The sequence below is a fragment of the Phacochoerus africanus genome, chromosome 8, assembly GCF_016906955.1.
Source record: "Phacochoerus africanus isolate WHEZ1 chromosome 8, ROS_Pafr_v1, whole genome shotgun sequence".
Taxonomy (NCBI): Eukaryota; Metazoa; Chordata; class Mammalia; order Artiodactyla; family Suidae; genus Phacochoerus; species Phacochoerus africanus.
In genome coordinates, this window is record NC_062551.1 from 95,822,681 (window position 1) to 95,848,645 (window position 25,965).

Genomic DNA, 25,965 nt, shown 5'->3' on the forward strand with positions numbered 1-25,965 from the left:
CTCGTCCTCCATCATCTGGGCCAGAAAGTTCCTGCTTCAGAGCTGAAGGTAAGTACATTTCCTACTCATTTCTCAGGTTCTTAAGTGCTTTGGGATCGTAAATAGAGAGAAGAGGGACAAATCTGAGAACGAATTGTATTCAGACTCCCTAGAAGCTCATCTTTCAAATCACAGTCTTTCATCTTCCCGCAGGAGGTTTTTCGAATTAAGCTCTAACAACAAAATCTTCCATTTGTCCAATGCAAACTTCCCATTGATGTATCTATGAGCTTCTCTACAGTCTTGGTTTTTAAATCATCATCAAGCTCTATTCAAGGACTATGGGCAGGTGTTTCCTAATGGGATCAGGAGTGGAAAACATCACGCTTCTGCCCTTCATGAGAGTCGCCCTTTTACCTGAGTAACTTTCTGTTTTCACTTTGGCAATGAGGCCTAAGCTGCTCTGTGGGGACATAACACAGGTGGACTTTTGTGGTTCTGAGGCAATGACCACTCTGCCATTCTCATCCATTAGCTCAGCGGTGCTCTGACTCCTTTGGTAAAAGCACAGGATGTAGGAAAAAAACCAGAACGGAAAGCACAGTCCTTATCACACGTCCAAAGTGCTTGTCACTCAGAAGCCTGCGCAGTCACTGCAGACTTGAGACATGGCCTTGGCTGGCTCTGTCAATGGGGACGTGCACACCCCAGATTGGAGGCCTCCATCTTTAAGGAGCCCTGAGATAACAATACTGCCCATCCTACCCCCCCTACGCCCACGCACGTGCATATACATAACATGTGCACACGATGCACACATGCAAAGCCAAGGGAGCAAGAACTAGAAGAGATGAGAAGGGGTTGCTGACAACCCAGCGTGAGCAGGATTGGATGGTGCCAGGGAGCAGGGACTGGGGTGCAGGGGCCAGTTGCAGGCCTCATGGTTCTGTAACGGACTGGAACCCCCCGGGGGACTGAGGCCCAGGTCTAGGCCAGAGAACCCTTGAGGCTGAGCAGATCACACTGAGTCCCTGAGAAGGAGCCCCACAGAGGGGGCAGGACAGCGCTCCCCCCGCCCCATGAGTGGAGAAGATACCAGGGGCACCCTGACTCTTCAGTGTGTTGGGAGGTTGCGCTCCAGCAACCACTGCTGTCTTGTTTCTCAGAGCAACTTCAGGGAGCTCACTGTCTAAGAAAAACCCATCCTGTCTCCGCCCTTCTTAGTTTTCTAGGCGTGTCCCCTAACACTTACTGGCTAATTAAGCGCTAATACGTTCTGCCTTCCTTGTGGTACAGACACGGCCAGGTCTCTGCTGGGGGCTAAGTCCTCACCTAGAGACAGGAGAGTGGTGCCTGGAGGGAGACTACTCGGAGGAGGGAGTGGGGGCACCCAGGTGACTTGGAGCCCCAGAGCTGAGAAGAAGGTGTGCAAGGGGCAATAGTGTCATCTTAAGAAGCCCTGCCCTCTGGTTGATATTCCAATGACATTAGAATTCAGAAAACGGTTTACAGCCAGCACGATCAGGCTGGAGGAAGTGCTTCCTGGGCAGTTGGGCTCCAGGACGGGAGGACTCGAGCAGGGGGAGGGAGGGGTATAGGTCATGGCTCTGGGTCGGGGACAGAGGGTCCCCACGTGCGAAGGGAGCTGTCCCTGCTGTGCGAACTGGGGCTTCAGTGTCCTCGTGCTATGCGGCTGTGACGGTTGTTCCCGCCTGACTCCAGCGCCTGGTAAACACCAAGATGGTGGTGACAGGGTGAGCATCGGCACACCTGCCATGGTCACCCAGCTGCCCTGGACATTAGCTTCTAGGAGCTTCTGCCTGGGCAGCACACCAACAGAGAAAGGAAGCAGGCACTCAGGCCCCCAGATACAGGTCACGTGAAGTCCTCCTAGAATCACTGGGGACAGAATTCAGAGAAGGGTGTGTGCTGGACTCAAGTGAGCTCTTGCTGGTCATTCATGAGCATAGCTATGAATGCTTTGATTCAGTAAGATCAAGAAAAGTGACACTAGTGGGTCAGGGGGATTCAGTGCTGGCAGAAGCTCTCCGGATGGCCAGGAAACACGAATTAGAAATTCATCTACCCTTGGGGTGCCTCCCTGACTCTACTTTCAACATAATCTGATTAAGAGTGTGCACAGGTCTTATTGTGAAGCTGTCTTATTTAGAACCAAAACAGCCTTAGAGTCTGCAACCCAAGTGCCCAGCTGCTCCCACAGTTGGGTGTCTAGACCAACCCTGCCTCCAAATGCCTATGTGCTTGGGGGCAGGACATTGCTAATCAGACCAGCCCCTGGATGGCAGTCCTGCTGTTCCCACTGTGCTTGGCCCCCAGAGGCTGTTTGCCATAAAGGTGAGAACGTGGGCTTTGGCGCAAGACAAACTTAGCAGCTGTGTGAACTTGAGCAAGTTATTCAGCCTCACTGAGCCTCAGTTTTCTTATTTATGAAATGGGTGGGGGAGCAGGGAACAGGAATAGAACCTGTCCCTCATATTTAACTGGAGCAATAAAGGAGACTACCTCTCACCATGTACCCTCTCTGACCTTAAACATAGAGACCACTGTAAGAAAAGTCAGGGAAAAATTAAATTTCTTTTAAAGTACAGATTTTAAAGATGTGCTAATGTATGGAGGAGTTTGCTTTTTAAAAATATGTTAGAGTATTAATTTAAAATGCTACAGAGTTCCCTTGTGGCACAGTGGGTTAAGGATCCAGCATTATTACTGCTGCAGCTTGGGTCGCTGCTGTGGTGTGGGTTCGATGACACCTGGCACATGTCACAGGCACAGCCAAGAAAAAAGTGCTAAACACATATTTTGGGCCTGACACGGTAGACAGCAAATTCCCTACAGCTTTAGGTAAAGCAGATCCTCTCCGCACACACACCACGACTCAGATCAGCAAATACCATAACCTTACCTGAGTAAGTCTTAGCTCCTAGCTAGCTTCTGGTGGGCAATATGCTGTTCCCATCTTATTGGTTCCTAGCCCCACATGACGGGAAATTATGTCTTGGAGGACGCTCACAAATGCCAATTCTTTGTCTGATTACTTGAATTAAAGCCTAAAGATTATAAATTTCCCCCTTGACTTCCCATACTCCCCTTCCCACCCAACCCGCTTGGCTATCAGCCACCCTCCCCTAACTCCATGGAGTGCACACAGCACAGGCAGCAACCACAAGTTCCTTGGCACTCCTGAGCAGGGTCCAGAAACCAGAAGCTTCCCCAGGCTCACGGCAGCCCTGGGGTCAGCCTGCTTCTCACAGGCACTGATAAGAGGCTGCAGGCTGTCTCCAAAGATGCAGAGTGAGTTTCAGATTCTAGAAGAGAAATGCAAATCTTTTTTTTCCGTTGGCTTAAGATTTTATTTTGTTAAGAAGGAGAAAAATGGGAAGCACATTCAGTATTCTGACGAAGAAAAGAAATTTAAAGGAGCGATTTTGTCTCCCTAAAATTAAAAATGTCTGTAGAGTATATGTTTTCTACTCAGCATCAGTCTGCCTTCCCCTCACCCCCTGTCAACTTTGTTTTTTGATTGGTAACCTTACTCCTGCTGGGTTTATGGTCTCTGAAGTTTAAATAGTCCTGCTGCATTCACCTGAGTTTGACTTTGTTTTTTTTTAAATCGGAGTATAGTTGAATTACAGTATTCTGTTAGTTTCAGGTGTATAACATAGGGATTATTTTTATAAGTTATATAGTTTTATATAATGGCATTTGCTCAGCTCACTGAACCAGTTAGAAATTTCATGCTGGAGACCCCGCTGTGGTGCAGTGGGTTAAGGATCTGGCATGGCTGCAGCTGTGGCACAGGTCATAGCTCCAGCTTGGATTCAATCCCTGGCCTAGGAATTTCCATATGCCGCAGGTGCAGCTGGGGGAAAAAGCAAGAAATTATTTCATGCCTTTGCAAAAGGAGAAATACGGAAGTCCTTTGAGGATGGGTCCAGAAATGGAGCTGTGCAGTGGAAAACCCAGGACTTGCTGTGAAGTGACTGCAACAAGGGTTTGATGGCTTCTTCATTCAATAAAACTGAGGCCCAGGAGAGGTCAAAAGACACCAAAGCTGCTCCCTGCCCCAGACCCTCAGCTCCACGTGAATGGCAGGCTACCAGTCCCTAATAGTGACAGGCTCCAGCTTCACCTGCTGCATGCTGTCACCAAAGCCAGCTACAGCTGCCCATGCCCCTGAGCTACTGACCACTTTACATAAATCATGAATAATGGGGTTAAGCGACCTTGTGCCCACCTTGCCTCAGGTGGCACAATGAGAGAGAGAGAGATGAGAGAAACGATGAGAGAGAATGAAAAAGAAAGAGTTCTCTGGAGATGATACTTTCACCGAAAGAGGGGCACTGTGATGGGAGTGGCAAGTGGCATCAGTCTGGTGGCAAGATACTTGGGACACCTAGCACCATCCAGATACCTCCCCCTGCAAGGCCAACATGATTCAAGGCAACCACTCTCGTGATGGGAACAGAGATGGTCTGAAAGACTCCATGGCTGAGACCTGGCCCACAGGGCTGAAGCCGGGTGGCAGTGACCCAGCTGGTGGCTGCAGGTTCCTCTCCTTCAGTTCAGACCTTAAAGGTCACCTGTCTAAGCTCTTTCATGCATCTTGCAGCATATATTTTAAATACTAAATTCAGAAAACCTGGAAAACAAACAAAAAGCACACAGTAAAAACTCTCTCCAACTTGACCTACAGATTTAACATAATCCCAACCAAAGTTCTAGCAAGATGTTTTGTAAATATTGATAAACTTATTCAAGAATTTATACGGAAAAGCAAAGGCTCAGAAGAGCCACCACCCTACTGAAGAACATAGCTGGAGCACTGACTCTACCCACCCTTCAAGATTTCTGTAAAGCCACACAAATCAAGACAATGTGGTGATGACAAAAGAACAGACAAAGAGATAAATGGAGGGGAATGGAGAGCACAGAAACAGGCCCATACAGATGCAGCCATCTGATTTCAACAAGGGTGTGAGAGCAATTTAGGGGGAAAAGGATAGCCTTTTCAATAGATAGTGCTGGAACAACTGGACATTGATATGCAAAAAAATTCTGTTCCCATTGTGGCTCAGTGGGTTAAGAACCTGACATAGGGGAGTTCCTGTCCTGGTGCAGTGGAAACAAATCTGACTAGGAACCACGAGGTTTGGGGTTCAATCCCTGGCCTTGCTCAGTGGGTTAAGGATCTGGTGTGGCTGTGGCGTAGGTCAGCAGCTGTAGCTCTGATTAGAACCCTAACCTTGAAACTTCCATGTGCCGCATGTGTGGCCCTAAAAAGACAAAACAAAAACAAAAACAAAAACAAAAAAACAAAAACAGAAAAAAAGCAAAAGAACCTGACATAGTCTCTGTGAGGATGCAGGTTTGATCCCTGGTCTCAAGCAGTGGGTTAAGGATTCAGCATTGCCACAAGCTGTGGTGTAGATCACACAGGCAGCCTTAAAACGAAAAAAAAATTCTAGACATAGATCTTATACCTTACAGAAAAAACTTAACTCCAAATGTATCATAGACCTAAATGTAAAATACACAACTATACAACTTCTAGAAAAAATATTGCAGCAAATCTACATGACATTGGATTTGGTTTTGAGTTTTTAGATGTAACACCAAAGGTATCACTCATGAAAGAAAAAATAGACTTTATTAAAATGAAAAACTTCTGCTCTGTGATAGATACTGATGATGATGAAAAGATAAGCTACAGGCTGGGAGAAAATACTTGCAAAAAACACACTAGAAACAACTTGTTTTCCAAAATATTCAAAGAAATATTAAACTCAACAATAAGAAAACAAACAAGAGTTCCCATCGTGGCGCAGTGGTTAACAAATCCGACTAGGAACCATGAGGTTGTGGGTTCGGTCCCTGCCCTTGCTCAGTGGGTTAAGGATCCGGCGTTGCCGTGAGCTGTGGTGTAGGTTGCAGACACAGCTGAGATCCTGAGTTGCTGTGGCTCTGGCGTAGGCTGGCAGCTACATCTCCAATTCGACCCCTAGCCTAGGAACCTCCATATGCCACAGGAGCGGCCCAAGAAATGGCAAAGAGACCAAAAGAAAAAAAAGAAAAGAAAACAAACAATGCAATTTAAAAATGGACAAAATATCTGAATCAACATCTCACCAAAGGAGACCTACAGATGGTAAATAAACGTTAAAAAATACTCATCGTCATTTATCATTAAATGAAATGATGAATTGGAATGAAAATTAAAATGACAATGAGATACCACTGTACACTTAGATTGGCTAAAATCCAAAATACTGACCATGCTAAGTGATGGCAAAGATGGAGCAACAGGAACTCTCATTTCTTGCTGGTGAGAATGCAAAATGGTAGTTACTTTGGAAGACAGTGCAGTGGTTTCATATGAAACCAAACAGACTCTTACTATACGATCCTTGGTATTTACCCCAATAGGTTGAAAACTTATGTTCAACACAAAAGCCTGCACATGGATGTTTACAGCAGCTTTATTCACAACTGCCAAAATGTGGAAGTAACCAAGCAGTCCTTCAACTATCCTTTAGCTATCAAATCTAAAAAAAGACAGGAGCAATATTTTAGTTCTCAGGGTGAAACATAAATGCGTATTACTAAGCGACACAGCCAGTCTATGTGATTCTCATTGTATGATGTTCTAGGGAAAGAAAACTATAAGACAACAAACAGATAATACGTTACCAGTGGTTTGAGAGGGACTGAGGGGCGAATTGATATAGCACAGGGGATCCTTAGGGTGGTGAAACTATTCTGTATGATATTATAACACTAAAAAAAAAAAAACATTTTCACTTGACTTTGCACTTGTCAAAACCTATAGAAATTTATGGCATAAAGTGTGAATCGTATGTGTGCAAATTTTTAAAAAATCGTTTAGAAGGTTAAAAGATCTCAGGATGGAATGCGACCAAAGAGTCTTGATTGTATCATCATAAATATGCGAAATAATCTCAAGTCATGGGGTGGAAGAAAGGTACTTGCATTAGTGACTTAGAAAATGAGACTGTAAGACAAAGCCAATCTGCTCTTCAGTTAAATCAATTCACCACAGAGATGTGGGTTAACAACTCTGAAGCCATTGCAAGCATGCGCCTGGACCCAACAATTAAATGATGCCCAGCAAATGGCAGGAGCTGGGTTTCTCACTGTTGGGGCAGGAGGTTAGAGATAAGCAAGGTGAGGAGGCCAGAAGGACCTACCTGCACAGCCACAGACTAGAGCTGGAGACTCCAGGGTGAGCTCTTGCTTAGCTTCATACAGATACAGATGGGGAAGTATTGGTAGATGTGTAATGCACGCATGTGTACACACATATTTCCTTGCTCTGTTAGCTGAAAAGACTTATGAGCAGTAGCACCCCAGAAACAACATGCACATTAGCACTCATATCTTGGTGTTTAACACCCTTCTCCAATAAAAGGAATCAGGGATCCTTGGAACGATGGCTGATTCCATGACTATGGCACAAAGTAGAAGAGGAGCCTAGAACATCTTGCAGTGCCAGAGGTAAATAGTTGTTCCAAAAATCCCAGTGGTGAGGGTAGGTCCAAAGGACATGTGCCAAATGAAAGAGCTCCCAACAGGCCAAAGTTAATACAATTTCAGCAACAAAATAAATAATATTGGATTACAATCTAGAGTATGAAATAAATATCCATGTATATACACTGATACCAGTGACAATAAATTGTAAATGGAAAAGTAGACAAATATCCCGCACAGAATTCCAGATAATTTGCATAGACCCTCCATTCATGAGGAGGTGGGGTACAATTCCATCCTGAAGTGCGGGCTCTGCTTACTGATCTCCTTTCCAAGAGCACACGTGGCAGGTGGGCAGGGTCACTTTACCATGGAGAAGGGTAACAGACACGACCTCTCCAGGTGATGCCGGATAAGTCAGGTTGACAGGATGTCCCTCGATGTGATGTAATGCGGACGTTACTTTACTTCTCCCTCCTCACAAAATCCATAACCCCAGTGTTATATGAGAAAAACACCAGACAAATACCAACTACAGGACATTCTGCAAAATGCCTGACCAGTACCAAGGTTGGCACACACAGGAAAAGTCTGAGAAACTGTCACTGTGGAGGAGTGCAAGGAAATGTGCTAAATGCGTTATGACTAAATGTCACGTGTGATCAAACAGAAAGAGGGCAAATGGTAAAAACCAAGGAAATATGAGTAAATTATGGACTTTAGCTAGTAATAATGTGTCACCATTGGTTCTTTCTTTTTTTTTTTTTGTCTTTTTGCTATTTCTTGGGCCGCTCCTGCGGCACATGGAGGTTCCCAGGCTAGGGATCTAATCGGAGCTGTGGCCACCAGCCTACGCCAGAGCCACAGCAACACAGGATCCGAGCCGCGTCTGCAACCTACACCACAGCTCACGGCAACGCCGGATCGTCAACCCACTGAGCAAGGGCAGGGACCGAACCCGCAACCTCATGGTTCCTAGTCGGATTCGTTAACCACTGCGCCACGACGGGAACTCCACCACTGGTTCTTTCATTGTGGTTAGCGAACTATACCGATGTAAGATGTTAATAATATGGGAAGCTAGGTGTGCTGTGTATGGGAACTCTCTATCTTTGGAACTTTTTCATGAATCTAAAACGGTTCTAAAATAAAAAGGTTATTTTTTTTTTGAAAAGTCCATAGCTCTACCACCCAATTAAAAAGTGAGATATATCTTTTGGGGATCTTCCCATGCCCTTTGAACCAAGATTTTAATCACAGAATAGTGATCTACCTTATGGACCTGCCAGAATTTATTTAACCAATCCTTAATCACCATTAATTTATGTTGTTTTCAGTTTTCCACTATTATAATTAACATGTATATACAGTAAGCATCCTTGCATGTATATCTTTATACATACATATAATTGACGATTTGTTTAGAGCTCTGAGTCCCAAATCGGTCAAGTTTTTAGGTACTAAAGGGAGTGTGACAGTGAAACTATATCTGTCACCTTCTATTGGGTTAGGGTGACTAGGATCCTTAGTCTAGATTTTCAGGGATGACACACTTTCTAGTAAAGGGCTCAAAGTAGTACTAGACACATGTATTCATTAAATATGGTACCTGGATTTTGAATAATTTGTATTTATTGAAATAAGTAAATCTTCTGTGATTATGGTCTTTCACAACATCTTCATTTATTTAAACTATTTTTTCATCAATTTTCTCTGAACTGTCATTGGTCAGTTAGGCTCCAATGTTAACAGAAAACTGTTTGCTTTCACCCTTGTATTTCCTTTTCCTTCTCCAACTTTCACCCAAAGCAGAGAAGAGTTGTTTCTCACACATTCCAGCCAATCACCAGTATTTTTTTCCTGTGTGAAAAGACTTGGTGCCAAGTCAATGCGGGGGGCTGACCTCCTGTGAGAAGCCCTGCTCAACTCACCACCTTTGGATTCGCACCAAATGGAACCCAAGGATTTGAAATTAGGGACCATTTTAATCCCTTCACATTGGGCTTACACTTTCTGATCATGAAATATACTTCCCTACTTTTATTAGAATGGTACAGTGCTTTTTATCCTACATAACTCATAGATGCTGCATTTTAATATAGTCCACATATAACCAGCATGGGTTGCTTCACTAAGTAGTGGTAAAAATAGTTACATCTCTAGATATTTGAATTAAATGCTCAAGCACTCATCTTCCATGTAGGAAAGAAAGAACAGTATCTTGCTCCTACCCTGAATGTTCCAAAACCCCAGGGGTTTAGGGACTCCAAACCTGAGTGGGGAATCTGGCACTGGTCCACCCAGCGCCATCTAGATTGCCTGCAGCCACCCAGTGCCACTGTCAGAAAGGGTTCCACCTGCTCATAGAGGGGCTGGTCCTGGTGGCCCTGGTTTCCAGGCAACCAGGGCAGAGCTTGCCTCATGGGGACTGTGAGACCACCACCCAGGTCCTCAGCACTTTCAGCCCAACGGTGGCTGCTGCTAGGGTATCAGCCTCCCCAGAGCTCTGGAACAAAAGTGGATTTGACACCTTCCCACTCTTTCTAGGGAAGGACTGTTCACTGTCTCTTTCTCTTCCTAATAGTAAACATTCCCAGAGGCTGGGCATTTTTTTCCCTTCTCAACATTAAAAAAAATTAGATGTCTGATTTCAACTCTTTTATTAAAGGGTACTTACTTGCTCTCTTCCATCTAAGTAAAACATTTTTTCCTTTTTCTTTTCCAAAAAAAGATTTCATTATTTTCTGTATTTAATTGCCCAGGCGAACGTTGGCCCTGTACGTGCTCCTGCAGATAAAGCTGTTTTCCTGGACTCTAGAGAACAAAATTTTCACTGAAATTTTGTCTGCCAATGAAAATGTAAAACCACTAACACTGCTTCTTGAAATTTTTTATTGTTACTATTTTTTTTTTGTCTTTTTGTCTTTTTAGGGCCACACCCGCAGCATATGGAGGTTACCAGGCTAGGGATCTAATCAGAGCTATGGCTGCTGGCCTACAACACAGCCACTGCAATGCCAGATCTGAGCCACGTCTGCGACCTACACCACAGCTCTCGGCAACACCAGATCCTTAACCCACTGAGCAAGGCCAGGGATCGAACCTGCAACCTCATAGTTCCTAGTCAGATTCATTTCCACTGTGCCACAGAACCCCCTGCTTCTTGAAATTTAATATCTCTCCCTCAAACATATGTTTTTAGAAACAAACTGTTGACTATTCAATCAATAATGCTCACCTTCTAACACATCAACAAATGGTTCCTGGGCACCTCAGTAAGTTACTACCAGCCCCAGGGTGTTGCTTGCCATGCAGGAGATACCACACAAACACAGGAAACTGACCTTTCACAGGGGCAGAGGCTGCCACATGCCAAATGCAGGGCAGGAACAAAACATGCTTCAGGACATGAGAGCAGAAAGGTCATGTGGGTTGAGTGGTGGGTGGAGACACTCAAGAGGTTTGGTCTTGACTCGGGGCTAAAATAAAAGCAGGATTGAGGCAGAGAGAGACTGAGAATCCCAGAGGGAAGACAGGCAACGTGGAAGGCCAACATCTGTTAAGCTTCCTGGGGACAATAAAAAACCTGGGCTGGCTGGGGTGCGGGTTCTCTAGAGAATACTGGGAAATGCAGCAGGAAGCAGTCCTATATCCAGTATATCCTAAAAATAAAAAATTTTTGTGAAAGTTAATTTTTGTTTTAGCATAAGAGAAATAATCATTGAAATCAAGAAAAAGCATCAGAGAAAGAAGATGACCTTTGTCATCTTCAGGTCTCATGCCTGTACATGGAGACAGTGCTCTTTGGTTCAGAGTTCTTGCCTTATGGTTCGGGTGTAAAAGACCCTGCCCAGAGCCTCTCATTCCTTACAGAAAAGAATTTTGTTTTTTGAAGCATTTGAGCCACCTATCAATCATACAAATACATTAATTCCAGGCAGTCTCATGAATTAACCAAATAAGCAATCAGGCGAAGACTTCGCAAACCAGTCCGCAGCCAAGAGTCTTCATGTTTAAAAAGCATCATCTCAAAGCCCATGGTGGACTTGGACATCTGCTGGGAGGGGCTGGGGAAGGGGGAGTTTCACCACCTGGGTTGAAGATTCACATCCCTTGCAAAGTACCTCCCAACAAGCAGACAATATTTTCTTTAAAAATCTTTTTATTATAGTTGCTTACAATGTTGTGCCAACTTCTGCTGTATAGCAAAGTGATCCAGTCATACACATATATACATTCTTTTTCTTATATTATGTTCCATCATGGTCTATCCCAAGAGACTGGATGTATTTCCCTGTGCTATAGAGTAGGACCTCACTGCTTATCCATTCTAAATGTAACAGTTTGCATCTACTAACCCCAAAGTCCCAGTCCATCCCATTCCCCCCCACCTCCCCCTTGGCAGCCACAGCCTGTTCTCTATGTCTGTGAGTCTGTTCCTGTTCTGTAGATAGGTTCATTTGTGCCATGTTTTAGATTCCACATATAAGTGATATCATATGGTATTTGTCTTTCTCTTTCTTACTTCACTTAGTATGATGATCTCTAGTTGGATCCATGTTACTACAAATGGCATTATTTCATTCTTTTTATGGCTGAGTAATATTCCATTGTATATATGTACCACATCTTCTTAATCTACTCCTCTGGTGATGGACATTTAGGTTGTTTCTATGTCTTGGCTATTGTGAATAGTGCTGCTGTGAACATAAGGGTACATGTTTCTTTTTGAATTATCATAGTTTTGTCTGGATATGTGTCCAGGAGTGAGATTGCTGGGTCATATTATAGTTCTACATTTAGTTTTCTGTTTCCATAGTGGTTGTACCAATTGACATTCCCATCAACAGTGTAGGAGGGTTCCATTTTCTCCACAGCCTCTCCAGAAAATTTAAAGAATAAATATGTTGGTCTTTAAGATTTTACTGTGGTTTCCTATTTTTCATCTCTTCTCTTTTTACTGCATCATCTTTAGCTTATGTTCCTACTCAGTTTTTCCATTCTTTTTTTTTCTCTTTTTGAATTCAAGACCAAGAAACAGAAACACAAATAAGTTATAAGAACAGTTTGTGCCTAAACTAGAAATGCTGGGTGTCTTTCAGCCCCAAATGAAGGGAGGACAGGCCTGGTGCGTTTGTGGCACTGAGACATGAGCTGGAGCATAAACAGAGAGGCCCAAATGCCCTGAGGGCACAGGGACTGTGAAGAGCCTGCCCCAGCTGGGACATCAGAGTGACACAAAGGGAGTTCACAACATGTATGGCAAGTATGTAGACTAAAATCTAGCAGGTGGCTCATCGTTATTGTCAGAAATAATCCAAAAATTTGGTAAGGCTGTATTGAAGAGTCTGTGGGTGGAAAGTGCCCTGCTGATTAGGACGTAAATTGAAGGCAGTTTGACAATATCTATGAAAATTCCCAATGCATGTACACTTTTCACTCAATTCCATTCCTATGAATTTACCTGATGTCTCATTTATGAATATGAGAAATTATATACTTACATGTTTATTCATTACCGCATTCTTTGTACAGTAAAGTGTTGAAACAAACCAAGTGATTATCAATACAGATTAAATAACCTGGGACATAGCCACCCAATCAACTACCATGCAGTGCTTTAAAAAAAAGAAAGGAGGAGGAGAAAGCAAGAATGAGAAGGTGATCTATCTACTTTGTGGAACACTTCCAAGACAAAACCAGGCACAAAACACTGTCCAATACACTGACTTTTGAGCACAAAGGGCAGGGGCCATGCTGACCATGGAAACGGCCACTCAGATCTGCTGCAGGAAGTGGGGCCGAGGGCTGCCCAGGACTCCACTCCCCACCATGTTCATGCTGAGGGCGAATTCCCTCCAGGCTGCCCACAGCACTTCTGCAGGACCTGGGAGGCCTCGAATCAGCAGCAGGCTCAAGGACTTCCCACCACCCAGGCTGGAACTTCCCGGCTACGCCCAGGTCTGAGGGCTTCTCCTACTCAACCACCTTTCTTCCTCCTCTTTGCCCCCAGGAGTCAGACCTGCCTCACAGCCTGAAGGCTCCCCTTCATCCTAACAAAGAACTAGAGAAGACGACAACTCCCACTTGCTTTCACAGGCACAAAGAAACCCCAGAAGACTGGTTACCTCTCTGAGGAGAAATGGGGCATCAGGGTGAAGGGCTGGGAGGGAGACTTTTCACCGTGCACATAATCTACACACACACACAGTGGACGCGACCCCAGTGCCTACTGAGAAACGTCACCCGCATCTAGTGAAGATGGGGGAGGAGAGCACGAAGCTGGGACGCAGAGAGGAGCCCTGCTGCCTTATGATTTAAGAAACGCTCACTTGGTCTTCCTCCCCCTTTCTGGCAGAGAGCTCCTAAGACAGACGGGAGAGCAATAACTTTGTCCTCTGTAAGGTTAATGAGTTGGCTCTTGGGAAGCCCTGGATGCGGGCTGCACCTCGCCGTCCCACCCCTGACCCCCAGGGAGGGAAGAGGGGCTGGAGGTTGAATCAGGCACCAGTGGCCGACGATGCAATCAGTCTAAAGAAGCCACAGGCAGGGCTTTGAAAAGCTTCCAGGCCAGCTGGGGACCCGAACTCTGTTCCTCGCCCTGTCTCTAAAGCCAGGTTCCAAAGCTCCATTGGCTGGAAAAGCCTGAAAGCCTTAAATAAAACCCATTCATCTACTCAGTAGAAAAATAAGCCATGTTACCCTCCTTCCAGCTGTTCACCAAAAGAGCCACATAGCAACCCCCAGGAGCATATGAACACAGGCAGTGGCTGTAACCTGTCTTCACCAAGGTTTCAAGGGAGTCCCCAGCAAACAGCCCACCATCTGCAGGATGCCTGCAGCCCCTCTACTCAAGGCTTTATGCCATCACAATCCCCTCTTAAGCACAGGAGGGGTGTCAGGCCTTGCTCTTCTCTGAATTTCTTCCACAATCTTTGAGCATTGGGAAAACCATCCTGAATTGGTCAGGTATACTGGTTTAAGGGTTTTAAATGATTTTATTTGCATTCTAGTAAAGCCAACACAATTACTTTATCAGATGACTATTTACAAAAGCACTACGATTAACTGATTTCTTGTAGTAGATATTCATCTTTGGAGCCAAAGAGACCTTGATTTAAATCCCAGCTCTGCCTCTTATAGAACTTCAGACCAATATCTTGGCCTTTCTACTTCAATTCCTCAGACACAAATTGAGGAAAATACAGTACTTCACATTGTTGCCAAGGGAATTAAAATGAGATGCCATGCAGCGCCCTCGGCATAGTACCAGTTTGCACATATCATTAATGTAACAAACAACAGAGCCTTCTCCTTTCTTGCAGAGCCCTTCAAAATCATGAAAAGTATATTTTATATTTTCTGGTCAAAGAGTCATCAATACACTCCGTTTGCAGCTGCCCGTACTCCTTCACTTTTGCGAAGAGCATCTGCCCAGTGTGCCACATACCAGTGGTTGGAGCCACATCTTTTTGCCCCAGGAGGCCATCAAATCTTCAGACTCGTGCTTCCCTAGACCCAGCCAAAAACCAAAGTCAGTTTTGCTCTTCCCTGTAATCCTTCTGTGATTATTGCTGCCCCCAGTTCTCTGCTTTGCACCCAAAACCTACCCTTCAGGGACAATGAATGCTCAGGGTCAGACCTGCAGACTTGCAGACCTGATCACCCCAGTCCCTCACCCCCTCTCAGTGCTCCCTCCCCAGGGCAACACCAGAGATGGAGTCTTCTAGACCCTGGTCATGACACTCCAGATGAAGGAGCTTGGGGACTGCCCTCGTGGTACAGCGGGCTAAGGATCTGACAGTGTCACTGAAGCAGCTTGGGTTCAGTCCCTGCCCCTGCCCTGGGAGCTTCTACATGCTGCAGGCACAGCCGATTTAAAAAAAAAAAAAAAAAAAAAGGATGGAATAGCTTGGTATTCAGGCAAGGAATTGATCTCTGAAGTGAAAGATAATATAAGAAGGACTGGAATGTAAGGATCACTCTGCAATCCAGGACTTAGTCACAAGCTACAACCTCACACTCATAGTCAGGCCAGAGTCAGCTGGAAGGAAAAAGAAAAAAAACACAACCAAAATCAAAACACCTGTTGGTTTAGAATACATTGATTCTCTCTCTCGAGAAGTAATAATTCTTGGTGTCATTTTCTAAAATGCTTTGTTTGCCTGTCAGGTTAGCAGTTGTTTCCCCCACTGAAAGCACTCTGGTGAGTACCAATGGTTCTTAACCACCCCCTACCACCACTGGCAGAGTGGCATGGAAGCCAGGATTTAGTGCCCACACAAGTCCAGACCTCAATGGTCTAAAAGGCATCTTAAGATACAAGTGGAAAAAACAGTTTGCTGTCTCAAGGAATGTCAGAGTTCCAATATTAATTTGGAAAATAATTTCCCATTTGGTACTTTTTTCCCATAAAAGCTGGAAAGTGAACTAATAATATTTGTCAGGTGGTAAGGAGTACAAACTGGATTGATTTCATTTAACTATCCAATAAATAGTTTATGTTGTTTTGCTTTTTATGTTTAATGAACGTATTTCTTTTTTATATATTTCTTTTTAAAAAAGAAATAGCCAAAACTTTAAAAAATACCCATTAGATTATCCTACTATGATGACTAATTTACCTCTGCCCCTTTGCTGTTACATGAGGGTAGTTTCTTAACAGTACTTGAGCATCCATAGTATCTATGGTTCCACCAAATTAGAGGCAAATAAATTTATAAAGTGTTATGAAATCAAATATAATTTTTCTACCCTAAAATATGGACTATGACTGTAACTGTTTCCTGAGTTACCCCAACATCTGTCCCAGAGGAGGTCAGAGTGGTAGTGATGAGGGGTGAGTACAGGCTGGGGTCCTCAGCCAGAGGCAGGTTTCAACAGAACATTCATGGAGAGAGACAGCGCAGTCTGAAGGATCAAATTTTACTGCCCCCCACAATTCCAGGCAGGAGGCAAGAGTGCTCTGGAGGAGTATTGCTTAGAGTAAAGAAATAGACACAAGAAAGCAGAGGGAGAGAAGCGGCAGCAGGCTTTGAGCTGGTGAGACCAAGACACAGGACAAGTGGGGTTCGCTACCCAAAGGGCACTTTCACCTGAACTATCGGGAGCCCTGAGGTCCGTGAACAGAGGGTCACTGCGAAGTGTTAATGAAGTGAGTTTTGTTTTTTCTGGGTTTTGTTTTGTTTTTGGTCTTTTTAGGGCCTCCTCTATGGCATAAGGAAGTTTCCAGGCTAGGGGTCAAATTGGAGCTGCAGCTGCTGGCCCACACCATAGCCACAGCAATATGGGATCCTTAACCCACTGAATGAGGCCAGGGATCAAATGTTCATCCTCATGGGTATTAGTTGATTATGTCTGCTGAGCCGCATAGAAACTCTGAGTTTTGTTTCTTCTAATTGTCACTTAATGTTTTCTCCTAAGTGGGAACAATAGGACATGGCAATATTATATAGCTTATGATGCCCACAGGGCTTTGAGAAGGGTGCCAAGTCAAGAAGAAAAGAGCACATGTAGGGTTTTTGCTGTAGTTTGGGTTGGGGTGGGGGATGGTTTGGCCAGGATCTTGCACATGTTGTTAGCCCATGTACTTTGGGACGCCCTGGTTGCACACACTGCACAGCATGTGACACTGGCAGCTACCTGACCTTCTGAACAGTTCCCTCACTTGTCAGAAGGGGTCGTCACAGCAGCTGCTTCACAGGGTTGCTGGAGAATTAAGTGGTCAGGGCAGACACAGTGCATACAGTGGTTTGAGGTGCACAGTCAGCATTGACACACCCCTGCAGTTGTTCCCTCAGGGAGGCAGAATTCATGAACCGGTGGTAGAAACTGGTGGCCTGTTGGAGGTGGCCCAGTGGATAACACTCTGTTTCTATTCAGATTCAGGACCCTTCCCTGGATGTATGGGAGGGCAGTGGCACATCAGAAATGCGCACTGAAAAAAAAAAGAAATTAAAAAAAAGAAATGCACAGGGACTGAAGCTCGGTTTTGGAACCACTTCTTCCCAAGATATTCCAACACTTCTTTTGTTTTCAACACTTCTTTTGTATTTACCAAATTCTACCATCAAATGAATTCAAGGTTGAAAATCTCCAATCTGGCCACATTCTGTGGACTCGGGTATGACAGGAGTGTCCGTCCAGACTGTGTCTCTCTGGGCCCTGCTTAACCAGGGTCCTCCAGAGAAACAGAACCAACAAGAGATTTATACACACACAGAGTCCATCATGAGGAATTGGCTGAGAAGTACCAAGACCTATCGTCAACAAGCTGGACATCCAGAAGGGCTGATTTAGTGTGTGGTTCAGTAAGGAAGGCCACCACCTTGAGACCCCAAAAGAGCTGCCACTTGATTCGAGTCCAGAAGCAGGAAAAGACTAGTTCTGCAGGCAGGAAGGAAGAGGCACCTTGTTCACGGGAGACTTTTTGTCCTATTTGGGGCTCAAACTGCTTGGGTGAGGCCTGCCTACACTGGAAAGGCCAATCACTTTATTCAGTCTACTTATTCAAAGGTTAATCTCATCCCAAACCAACCTCATACACATCCAGAATGATGCCTAACCAAATATCAGGCACCCAGGGCCCAGGCAAGTAGGCACATAAAATCCACCATCACTTGCCCCATCCTCTCCAGCATGTAAGGACATGTGAATGGATGCTGCCAGCATTTGGACCTTGCTGGGCCTCAATAGGTAGAACTACAGTGACTCACCCCAGCTGGCATGCACCAGTGGGGGAGCTGGAATGCAGGATAAATCAGTCAGCCTAGGTTGAGCCCTCTCATCAGCTACACCTGTCACTCCAGTCCCTTCCTAACCATCAAACCACTGACCTACCTGATTCATAAGCTTCCACCTTAATTCTTGAACTCTGACCTCAGTCATTTGAGAGGAAATTAGTTCCTAGCCCAGAAAAAGTTCAGTGTAAGACAGTACTGAGTATCCTGTGGCCCTTGGAACAAAAACTGTCATCCTCAACTCCCTCTCACTGGGGCCATATTACATAGCAGCTGGCTTACTCCACATTTGGGTTCAAGGGAATAAGTTCCATCTCCTTGTGGCCATACCTTTAAGACCACTATGGCAAAGGCAAATTTGATAGATTCCAGAAAACCCCCTGGGCCCTGCCCCCTGGAATGAGAAACTGAATCAGTAAAAATCTCCATGCTCACCAGACACAGACTCCTCAGACTCCTCACAGTGATTCAGCTATGATATAGTGGGTCTTTTCTGCCTGAGGGAAACCAGACCCTTCTGTTGCGATAATTCAACACCAACCTAGAGATACCATGAAAATACTAGAAGTCTTCAGAAATACCTCCTGTGAGCTCTCCCTTTGAAAAGAAGTGAAAACACATATTTCGGGGTCAACCATGGGAATGGTACATCAACACCTTTGCCTTTTCCATAAGCTGTAGGCTCAGACAGTGACACAGAAAGACAAGCTAGAAAAGAAGGACCTAATGTTCTGTCAATCCACAGAACCCATCACCACCTTGAGGTTGAGGAAGGGTGGTTGTGTGCTTTCCTGTTCCAAGTCTTGACTTCTCATTCTAAACTACCTCATATGCAGTTGGGTTCATGAGAAGGATGGAGATGGAAGGGGAGAGAGAGAGAGGATAATGTATGTCTGGGCTTAAAATTTGCCTAAAGGTGCTTCACAGAGGAGTTTGGATGAGGGTCCAACTATATAATGATAAAAAGATCAATAAAAGAAGAGGATATTACACTCATCAACATATACTCAGTCAATATAGGAGCACCTAAAAACATAAATACTGTCAGACATAAAAGGAGAAATTGATGGGAATACAAAATAGTAGGAGACTTTAACACCCTACTGATATCAATGGACAGATCTTCCAGACAGAAAAATCAAAAAGGCCACAGAGCTCCTAAATGACGCAAGAACAGTTAGAGTTGGAGTTCCTGTCGTGGCTCAGTAGTTGACGAATCTGACTGGGAGCCATGAGGTTGTGGGTTCGATCCCTGGCCTTGCTCAGTGGGTTAAGGATCCGGCATTGCCGTGAGCTGTGGTGTAGGTCGCAGACGCAGCTCGGATCCCGCACTGCTGTGGCTCTGGTGCAGGCTAGCAGCTAGAGCTCCAATTCGACCCCTAGCCTGGGAACCTCCACATGCCACAGGAGCGACCCTAGAAAAGACAAAAACACAAAGAAAAAAAAAAGAACAGTTAGAGTTAATTAATATCTTCAGGAAACTACATCCCCCCAAAAACCCCAGAGTACACATTTTTTTTCAAGCACAAATGGAGCATTCTCTAGCATAGATGACATACTAAGACACAAAACAAGCCTCAACAAATTTAATAGGATAGAAGTTATTCCAAGCATCTTTTCTGACCAAAACAGCATGAACCCAGAAATCAATCACATGAAGAAAAATGAAGGGTAAAAACCCCATTACATGGAGACTAAATAACAAGCTACTAAAATACCAATGAGTTAACAATGAAATCAAAGAGGAAATTAAAAAATAGCTTAACACAAATGACAATGAGAACAAAACCATAAAAAAATCTATGGGATGCAGCAAAAGCAGTACCAAGAGGTAAGTTCATAGCAATATAGGCCTTCCTCAGCAAATAAGAAAAATCTCTGGGTCACTTTGCTGTACAGTGGAAATTGACAGAACAATATAAATCAACTATAATAAAAATTTTTTTTCTAAATAAGAAAAATCTCAGAGTTCCCATCATGGCTCAGTGGTTAACGAACCTGACTAGTAACCATGAGGTTACAGGTTCGACCCCTGGCCTCACTCAGTGGGTTAAGGATCTGGTGTTGCCGTGAGCTGTGGTGTAGGTTGGCAGCTATAGTTCCAATTTGACCCCTAGCCTGGGAACCTCCACGTGCCATGGATGCAGCCTTAAAAAGACCCAAAAAAATAAAATGAGAAAAATCTCAAATAAATTAACTGAACACCTAGAAGAATTAGAAAAAGAAGAACAAACAAAACCTAAAGTCACCAGAATTAAGGAAATAATAAAGATCATAGAGGAAATAAATAAAACAGAGACAGAAAAAATCAAGAAAATCAAGAGCTGATTTTTCGAAAGGATAAACAAAATCAAAAAACTTCTGACCAAGGATCACCAAGAAGAAAAGAGAGGGGCCCAAATAAGCAAAATAAGAAATGAAAGAGGATAAATAACAACTGATACCACAGATATGCAAAAAATCAGAAGAGAATACTATGAACAGTGCCAACAAATATGAATATGCCAAAAAATATGAATATGCCAACAAACTGGACAACCTAGAAGAAATGGACAGGTTTCTAGAAACATATAGCCCACCAAAACTGAATCAAGAAGAAATAGATAATTTGAACAAACTGATCACTACCAGTAAAATAGAGACTATAATTTAAAAAATTAAAAACTCTCTATAAAAAGTCCAGGACCAGATTGTTTTACTGGGGAATTCTAGCAAATGTATAAAGAGCTTATACCACATATACACTACTATATACAAAATCAGTAGGTAACAAGGCCCTAATATATAGCTCAGGAAAATCTACTCAATACTCTATGATAGCCTATATGGGGAAAGAATCTGAAAAAGAATGGACATATATATATACATGTATGTCTGACTCACTTTTCTGTACACCTGAAACTAACACTATGATGTAAGTCACCTATACTCCAATAAAATTTATTTTAAAAAAGAAAGGTAAAAAAATACTAGATACTTTAGCTGTGCATATACATATATGAATAAAAAGATAAAAATCTGGAAAGATACACAAAAAATTAAGAGCACTTGATTGTCTCTGGAGAGTGGATTGGAATTTGGGGGGAATGGGAAGGATTATGATCTTCACTTTATATCCTTCTGTACTGTCTGTGTTTATAATAGGGAGGATATATTTGCAATTTCCTTAGAAAAATTGATAATAAAGATATTTAAAGAATAATAATAATAATAAAAAAGAACTTACACCAATCCTTCTCAAACTCTTTCAAAGGATTGAAGAGGAGGGGACACTCCCAAAGTCATTCTGTGAAGCTACTGTTATCCTGATACCAAAACCAAAGACACTACCAAAAAGAAAATTACAAGCCAATAACTTTGATGACTATAGATGTAAAAATCCTCAACAAAATATTATCAAATCAAATCCAACAACACACAAAAAGTGTCATACATCATGATCAAGTTGGATTTACCCTAGGGTCACAAGGATGGTGCACATTCACAAATCAGTGTGATACACCACATCAACAAAGAAAAGACAAAAACAACATGACCATCTCAATAGATGCAGAAATAGCATCTGCTAAAAGTCAACATCGATTCATGATAAAAACTCTCACCAAAGTGGGTATAGAAGGAACACATCTCAACACAATAAAAGCTATTTATGACTATCCCAGAGCCAACATAATATTCAACAGTGAAAAGCTGAAAGCTTTCTCACTAAGTTCTGGAACAAAACAAGGATGCCTACTCTCACCACTTCTATTCAACATAGTATTGGAAGTCCTAGCCATAGCAATCAGACAAGAAAAATCAAATATCTAAATTGGAAGGAAAGAGCTAAAATTTTCATTTTATGCAGATGCCATGTACTATATACAGAAAACTCTAAGGACTCAACACAAAAACTACTAGAACTGATAAATGAATTCAGCAAGGTAGCAGGAAACAACATTAACATACAGAAATATGTTGCATTTCTTTACACTAACAATGAAATATCAGAAAGTAAAAAAAAAAATCCCTTTTACAATTGTGTCAAAAAAAAAATACCTAGGAATAAACTTGACCAAGGAGGTGAGTCTTATACACTGAAAACTACAAAATATTGACAAAGAAATTGAAGATGATTCAAAGAAATGCAAAGATATCCCAAAATGGTTATCATCAAAAAGTCTACAAATAATAAATTCTGGCAAAGGTGTAGAGAAAAGGAAACCCACCTACACTGTTGGTGGGAATGTAAATTGGTATAACTACTATAGAAAACAGTATGGAAGTTCCTTTAAAAGCTAAAAATAGAGTTACAATAGGATCCAATAATCCCACTCCTGGGTGTATATCCAGAAAAGACAGAAACTTTAGAATGAAAAAAAGACATGCAACCCACTGTTCACAGCAACACTACTTATAATAGCCCAGACATGGAAGCAACCTAAATGTCCATCAAAGGATGAATGGATAAAAAAGATGTGGTACATATATACAATGGAATGTTATTCAGCCATAAAAAAGAATGAAATATTGGCATTTGCAGCAACATGGATGGACCTAGAGATTATCACACTAAGTGAAATTAGACAAAGACAAAAATATGATATTGCTTATTATGAAGAATATTTAAAATGAGACAAATGAACTTATTTATAAAATAGAAGCAGACTCATAGATATAGAAAACAAATTTATGATTATCAAAGGGGAAAGGGAGGGAGGGGGTAATGTAGGAGTTTGGGGATTAACAGATACATACTACTATATATAAAATAAAAACAAGGACCTACTTATAGTACAGGGAACTATAGTCAGTATCTTGTAATAACCTATAAAGAAAAAAGAATCTGAATTACTTTGCTGTACACCTGAAACTAACACAACATTGCAAATCAACTTTATTTCGAGTAATACAATATATACATACAAATATATATACGCATACATACATACATATATATATATACATATATATATTTAGGAAAGATTTTTTAAAAGAGGATCCAGTAAATTGTTTTATTTAAATATTAAACCATTGGGAGTTCCCCTTGTGGCACTGCAGAAGTGAATCTGACTATTATCCATGAGGATGTGAGTTTGATCCCTGGCCTCGCCCAGTGGGTCAGGGATCCAGCATCGCTGTGAGCTGTGGTATAGGTTGCAGACACGCACAGATCCCACGTTACTGTGGCTATGATGCAGGCCAGTAGCTCCAATTTGACCCCTAGCCTGGGAACTTCCACATGCCACAGGTGTAGCCCTAAAAGGCAATAAACAAACAAACAAACAAATAAATATTACATCATTATATTTCACAGAGGCAAAAGCGCTTTCTCAAAGCTAACGTGGCTTGTTTTTATTTTGGGATCTATTTTGCGACTGACATCTCTATATATACTCTTTTAGGTGGCCGTGTGGTTTTCACCTCAAATCTTCAGCAAGAGCTAGAGAGAAAAAGAGTCTGAACAATCAGTCACATTTTCTGTGGAGTCCCAGTAATATCCCTGACTTACGCACACACAGGAGATGAAGCACATTACCGACCTGTATGAAAGTGTCAACAGTACAATGAGCAATAACTCAGACTGTCCTCCTGTGGTTTTGCCAGAGGAGGTATTTTTCACAATATCTGTCATTGGGGTTTTGGAGAATCTGATCGTCCTTCTGGCTGTGATCAAGAACAAGAATCTTCAGTCGCCCATGTACTTTTTCATCTGCAGCCTGGCCATTTCTGACATGCTGGGCAGCCTGTACAAGATCCTGGAAAACATCCTGATCATTTTCAGAAACATGGGTTACCTGGAGCCTCGAGGCAGTTTTGAAAGCACAGCTGACGACGTAGTGGACTCCCTGTTCATCCTCTCCCTGCTCGGCTCCATCTGCAGCCTGAGCGCCATCGCCGCGGACCGCTACATCACCATCTTCCATGCCCTGCAGTACCAGCGCCTTGTCACCCCACGCCGTGCTGCTGTGGTCCTGTTGATCATCTGGGCATGCTGCATAGGCAGTGGCATCACCATCGTGACCTTCTCCCACCATGTCCCCGCGGTGATCGCCTTCACAGCACTGTTCCCGCTGATGCTGGTGTTCATCCTATGCCTCTACGGGCACATGTTCCTGCTGGCCCGCTCCCACGCCAGGAGGGTCTCCACCCTCCCCCGGGCCAACATGAAAGGGGCCATCACACTGACTGTCCTGCTTGGGGTCTTCATCTTCTGTTGGGCCCCCTTTGTCCTGCACATCCTCTTGATGACATTCTGCCCAGCTGACCCCTACTGCGCCTGCTACCTGGCCCTCTTCCAGGTGAACGCCGTATTGATCATGTGTAATGCTATCATCGACCCCTTCATATATGCCTTCCGGAGCCCAGAGCTCAGGGATGCATTCAAGAAGATGATCATCTGCAACAGGTACCCGTAGAGAATGATCAGTCCCTGATTTTAGGAGCCTCAGGGACAATGTTGTCAAGTGACAAAATAATGCTATACAGCAGCAAATGTTAAGGCTCCAGTGTCCTTTCCCCCCTGATGGGCACAAGGCGAATCCTGCTGACTGGTATAATAGTTTGGGTTTATGGGCACAGCTTTGCTGTAGGTACAACTTTTATAGCTAGAAAGATAACATAATTACTGAAAAGCAGCAGAATCCAAAGCACAAACAGCAATACACATGAGAGAGCACCAGGCCAAGGGAAAACTTGTTTCTCTGTAGACATCTAGCAAGCCCATCCCAGAGTGGCCTCTCTGCAGAGCTGGACCATGTGCTCAGGGCACAAAGTGTGTGCAGGGTCCTTATAAACCAAAGGGCCAGGAAACTGCAGCAGCTGAATCTGCCTTCCCTACATCCCTACCAGTTAGCCCACCTCCTGCTTTACACCATCAAAAATCTTTTTGGAAGTGGGCAGGATATACATTATAAATGTCAAACAACCAGCTTGGAGTTTCCAATAAGACAGGAAGGTCTTCTGATAGTTTTCTTTGCAAACTCAGTATCCACTGGCCTGAAAATCCTTTTCTGGTTAAAACTACTCCTACTTTAGGGGTATATAATGCTGAGGAGGAAAGAAAAACTTAGCCCACTTGATTCCTCTATGGGAATAAAGGCCAGAAGAAAACTATTTGAAGAAGGTATAACCAATCTTTGGGTATCAAACATAGACATAAATGCAAAGAGGCCCCAATATGGATTTTGTGGACTGAGTGTGTATTGGTCTGTGTGAGTGTGTGTGTTTGTGTGTCCACCATACATTTGGACTCTGGGGAAAACCAAGACCAAAACAAGACTTCGGGACAGTGCTGTTACTGAGACCCATGAGACCGATGAACAACATTTAACCTCCTTCCAGATGAGTCTGAGAAGCAGATCCAATCACTGGAAAATGTCATCCTTCCATCAGCCACATGCTGAAAAGTGGCATGCCCAACAGGATAAAAGAAGCAAGCATTTTAAGTTCATCCAATTTTAATAGCTAAAGAAAAACTTCAGAGTTCCCATCATTCCCCTAGTGCCATTAACAAATCCGACTAGGAACCATGAGGGTACGGGTTCGATCCCTGGCCTCGCTCAGTGGGTTAAGGATCTGGCGTTGCTGTGAGCTGCGGTGTAGGTTGCAGACACAGCTCGGATCCTGTGTAGCTGTGGCTGTGATGTAGGCTGGAGGCTACCGCTCCGATTCGACACCTAGCCTGGGAACCTCCATATGCCGCGGGTGTGGCCCTAGAAAAAAAAAAAAAGCCAAAAAAAAAAGAGAGAGAGAGAGA

At 43.4% G+C, this 25,965-nt stretch overlaps 1 protein-coding gene across 1 annotated transcript; it reads left to right on the forward strand.

The window, feature by feature from the left end:
• MC2R (melanocortin 2 receptor) lies at positions 1–25,951 on the forward strand. Its single transcript, XM_047792367.1, has 2 exons — positions 1–48; positions 23,612–25,951. The coding sequence occupies exon 2, from the start codon at positions 23,732–23,734 to the stop codon at positions 24,623–24,625; it is 894 nt and encodes a 297-aa protein (XP_047648323.1). The 5' UTR covers positions 1–48; positions 23,612–23,731; the 3' UTR covers positions 24,626–25,951.
• Positions 25,952–25,965: the final 14 nt, after the last annotated feature.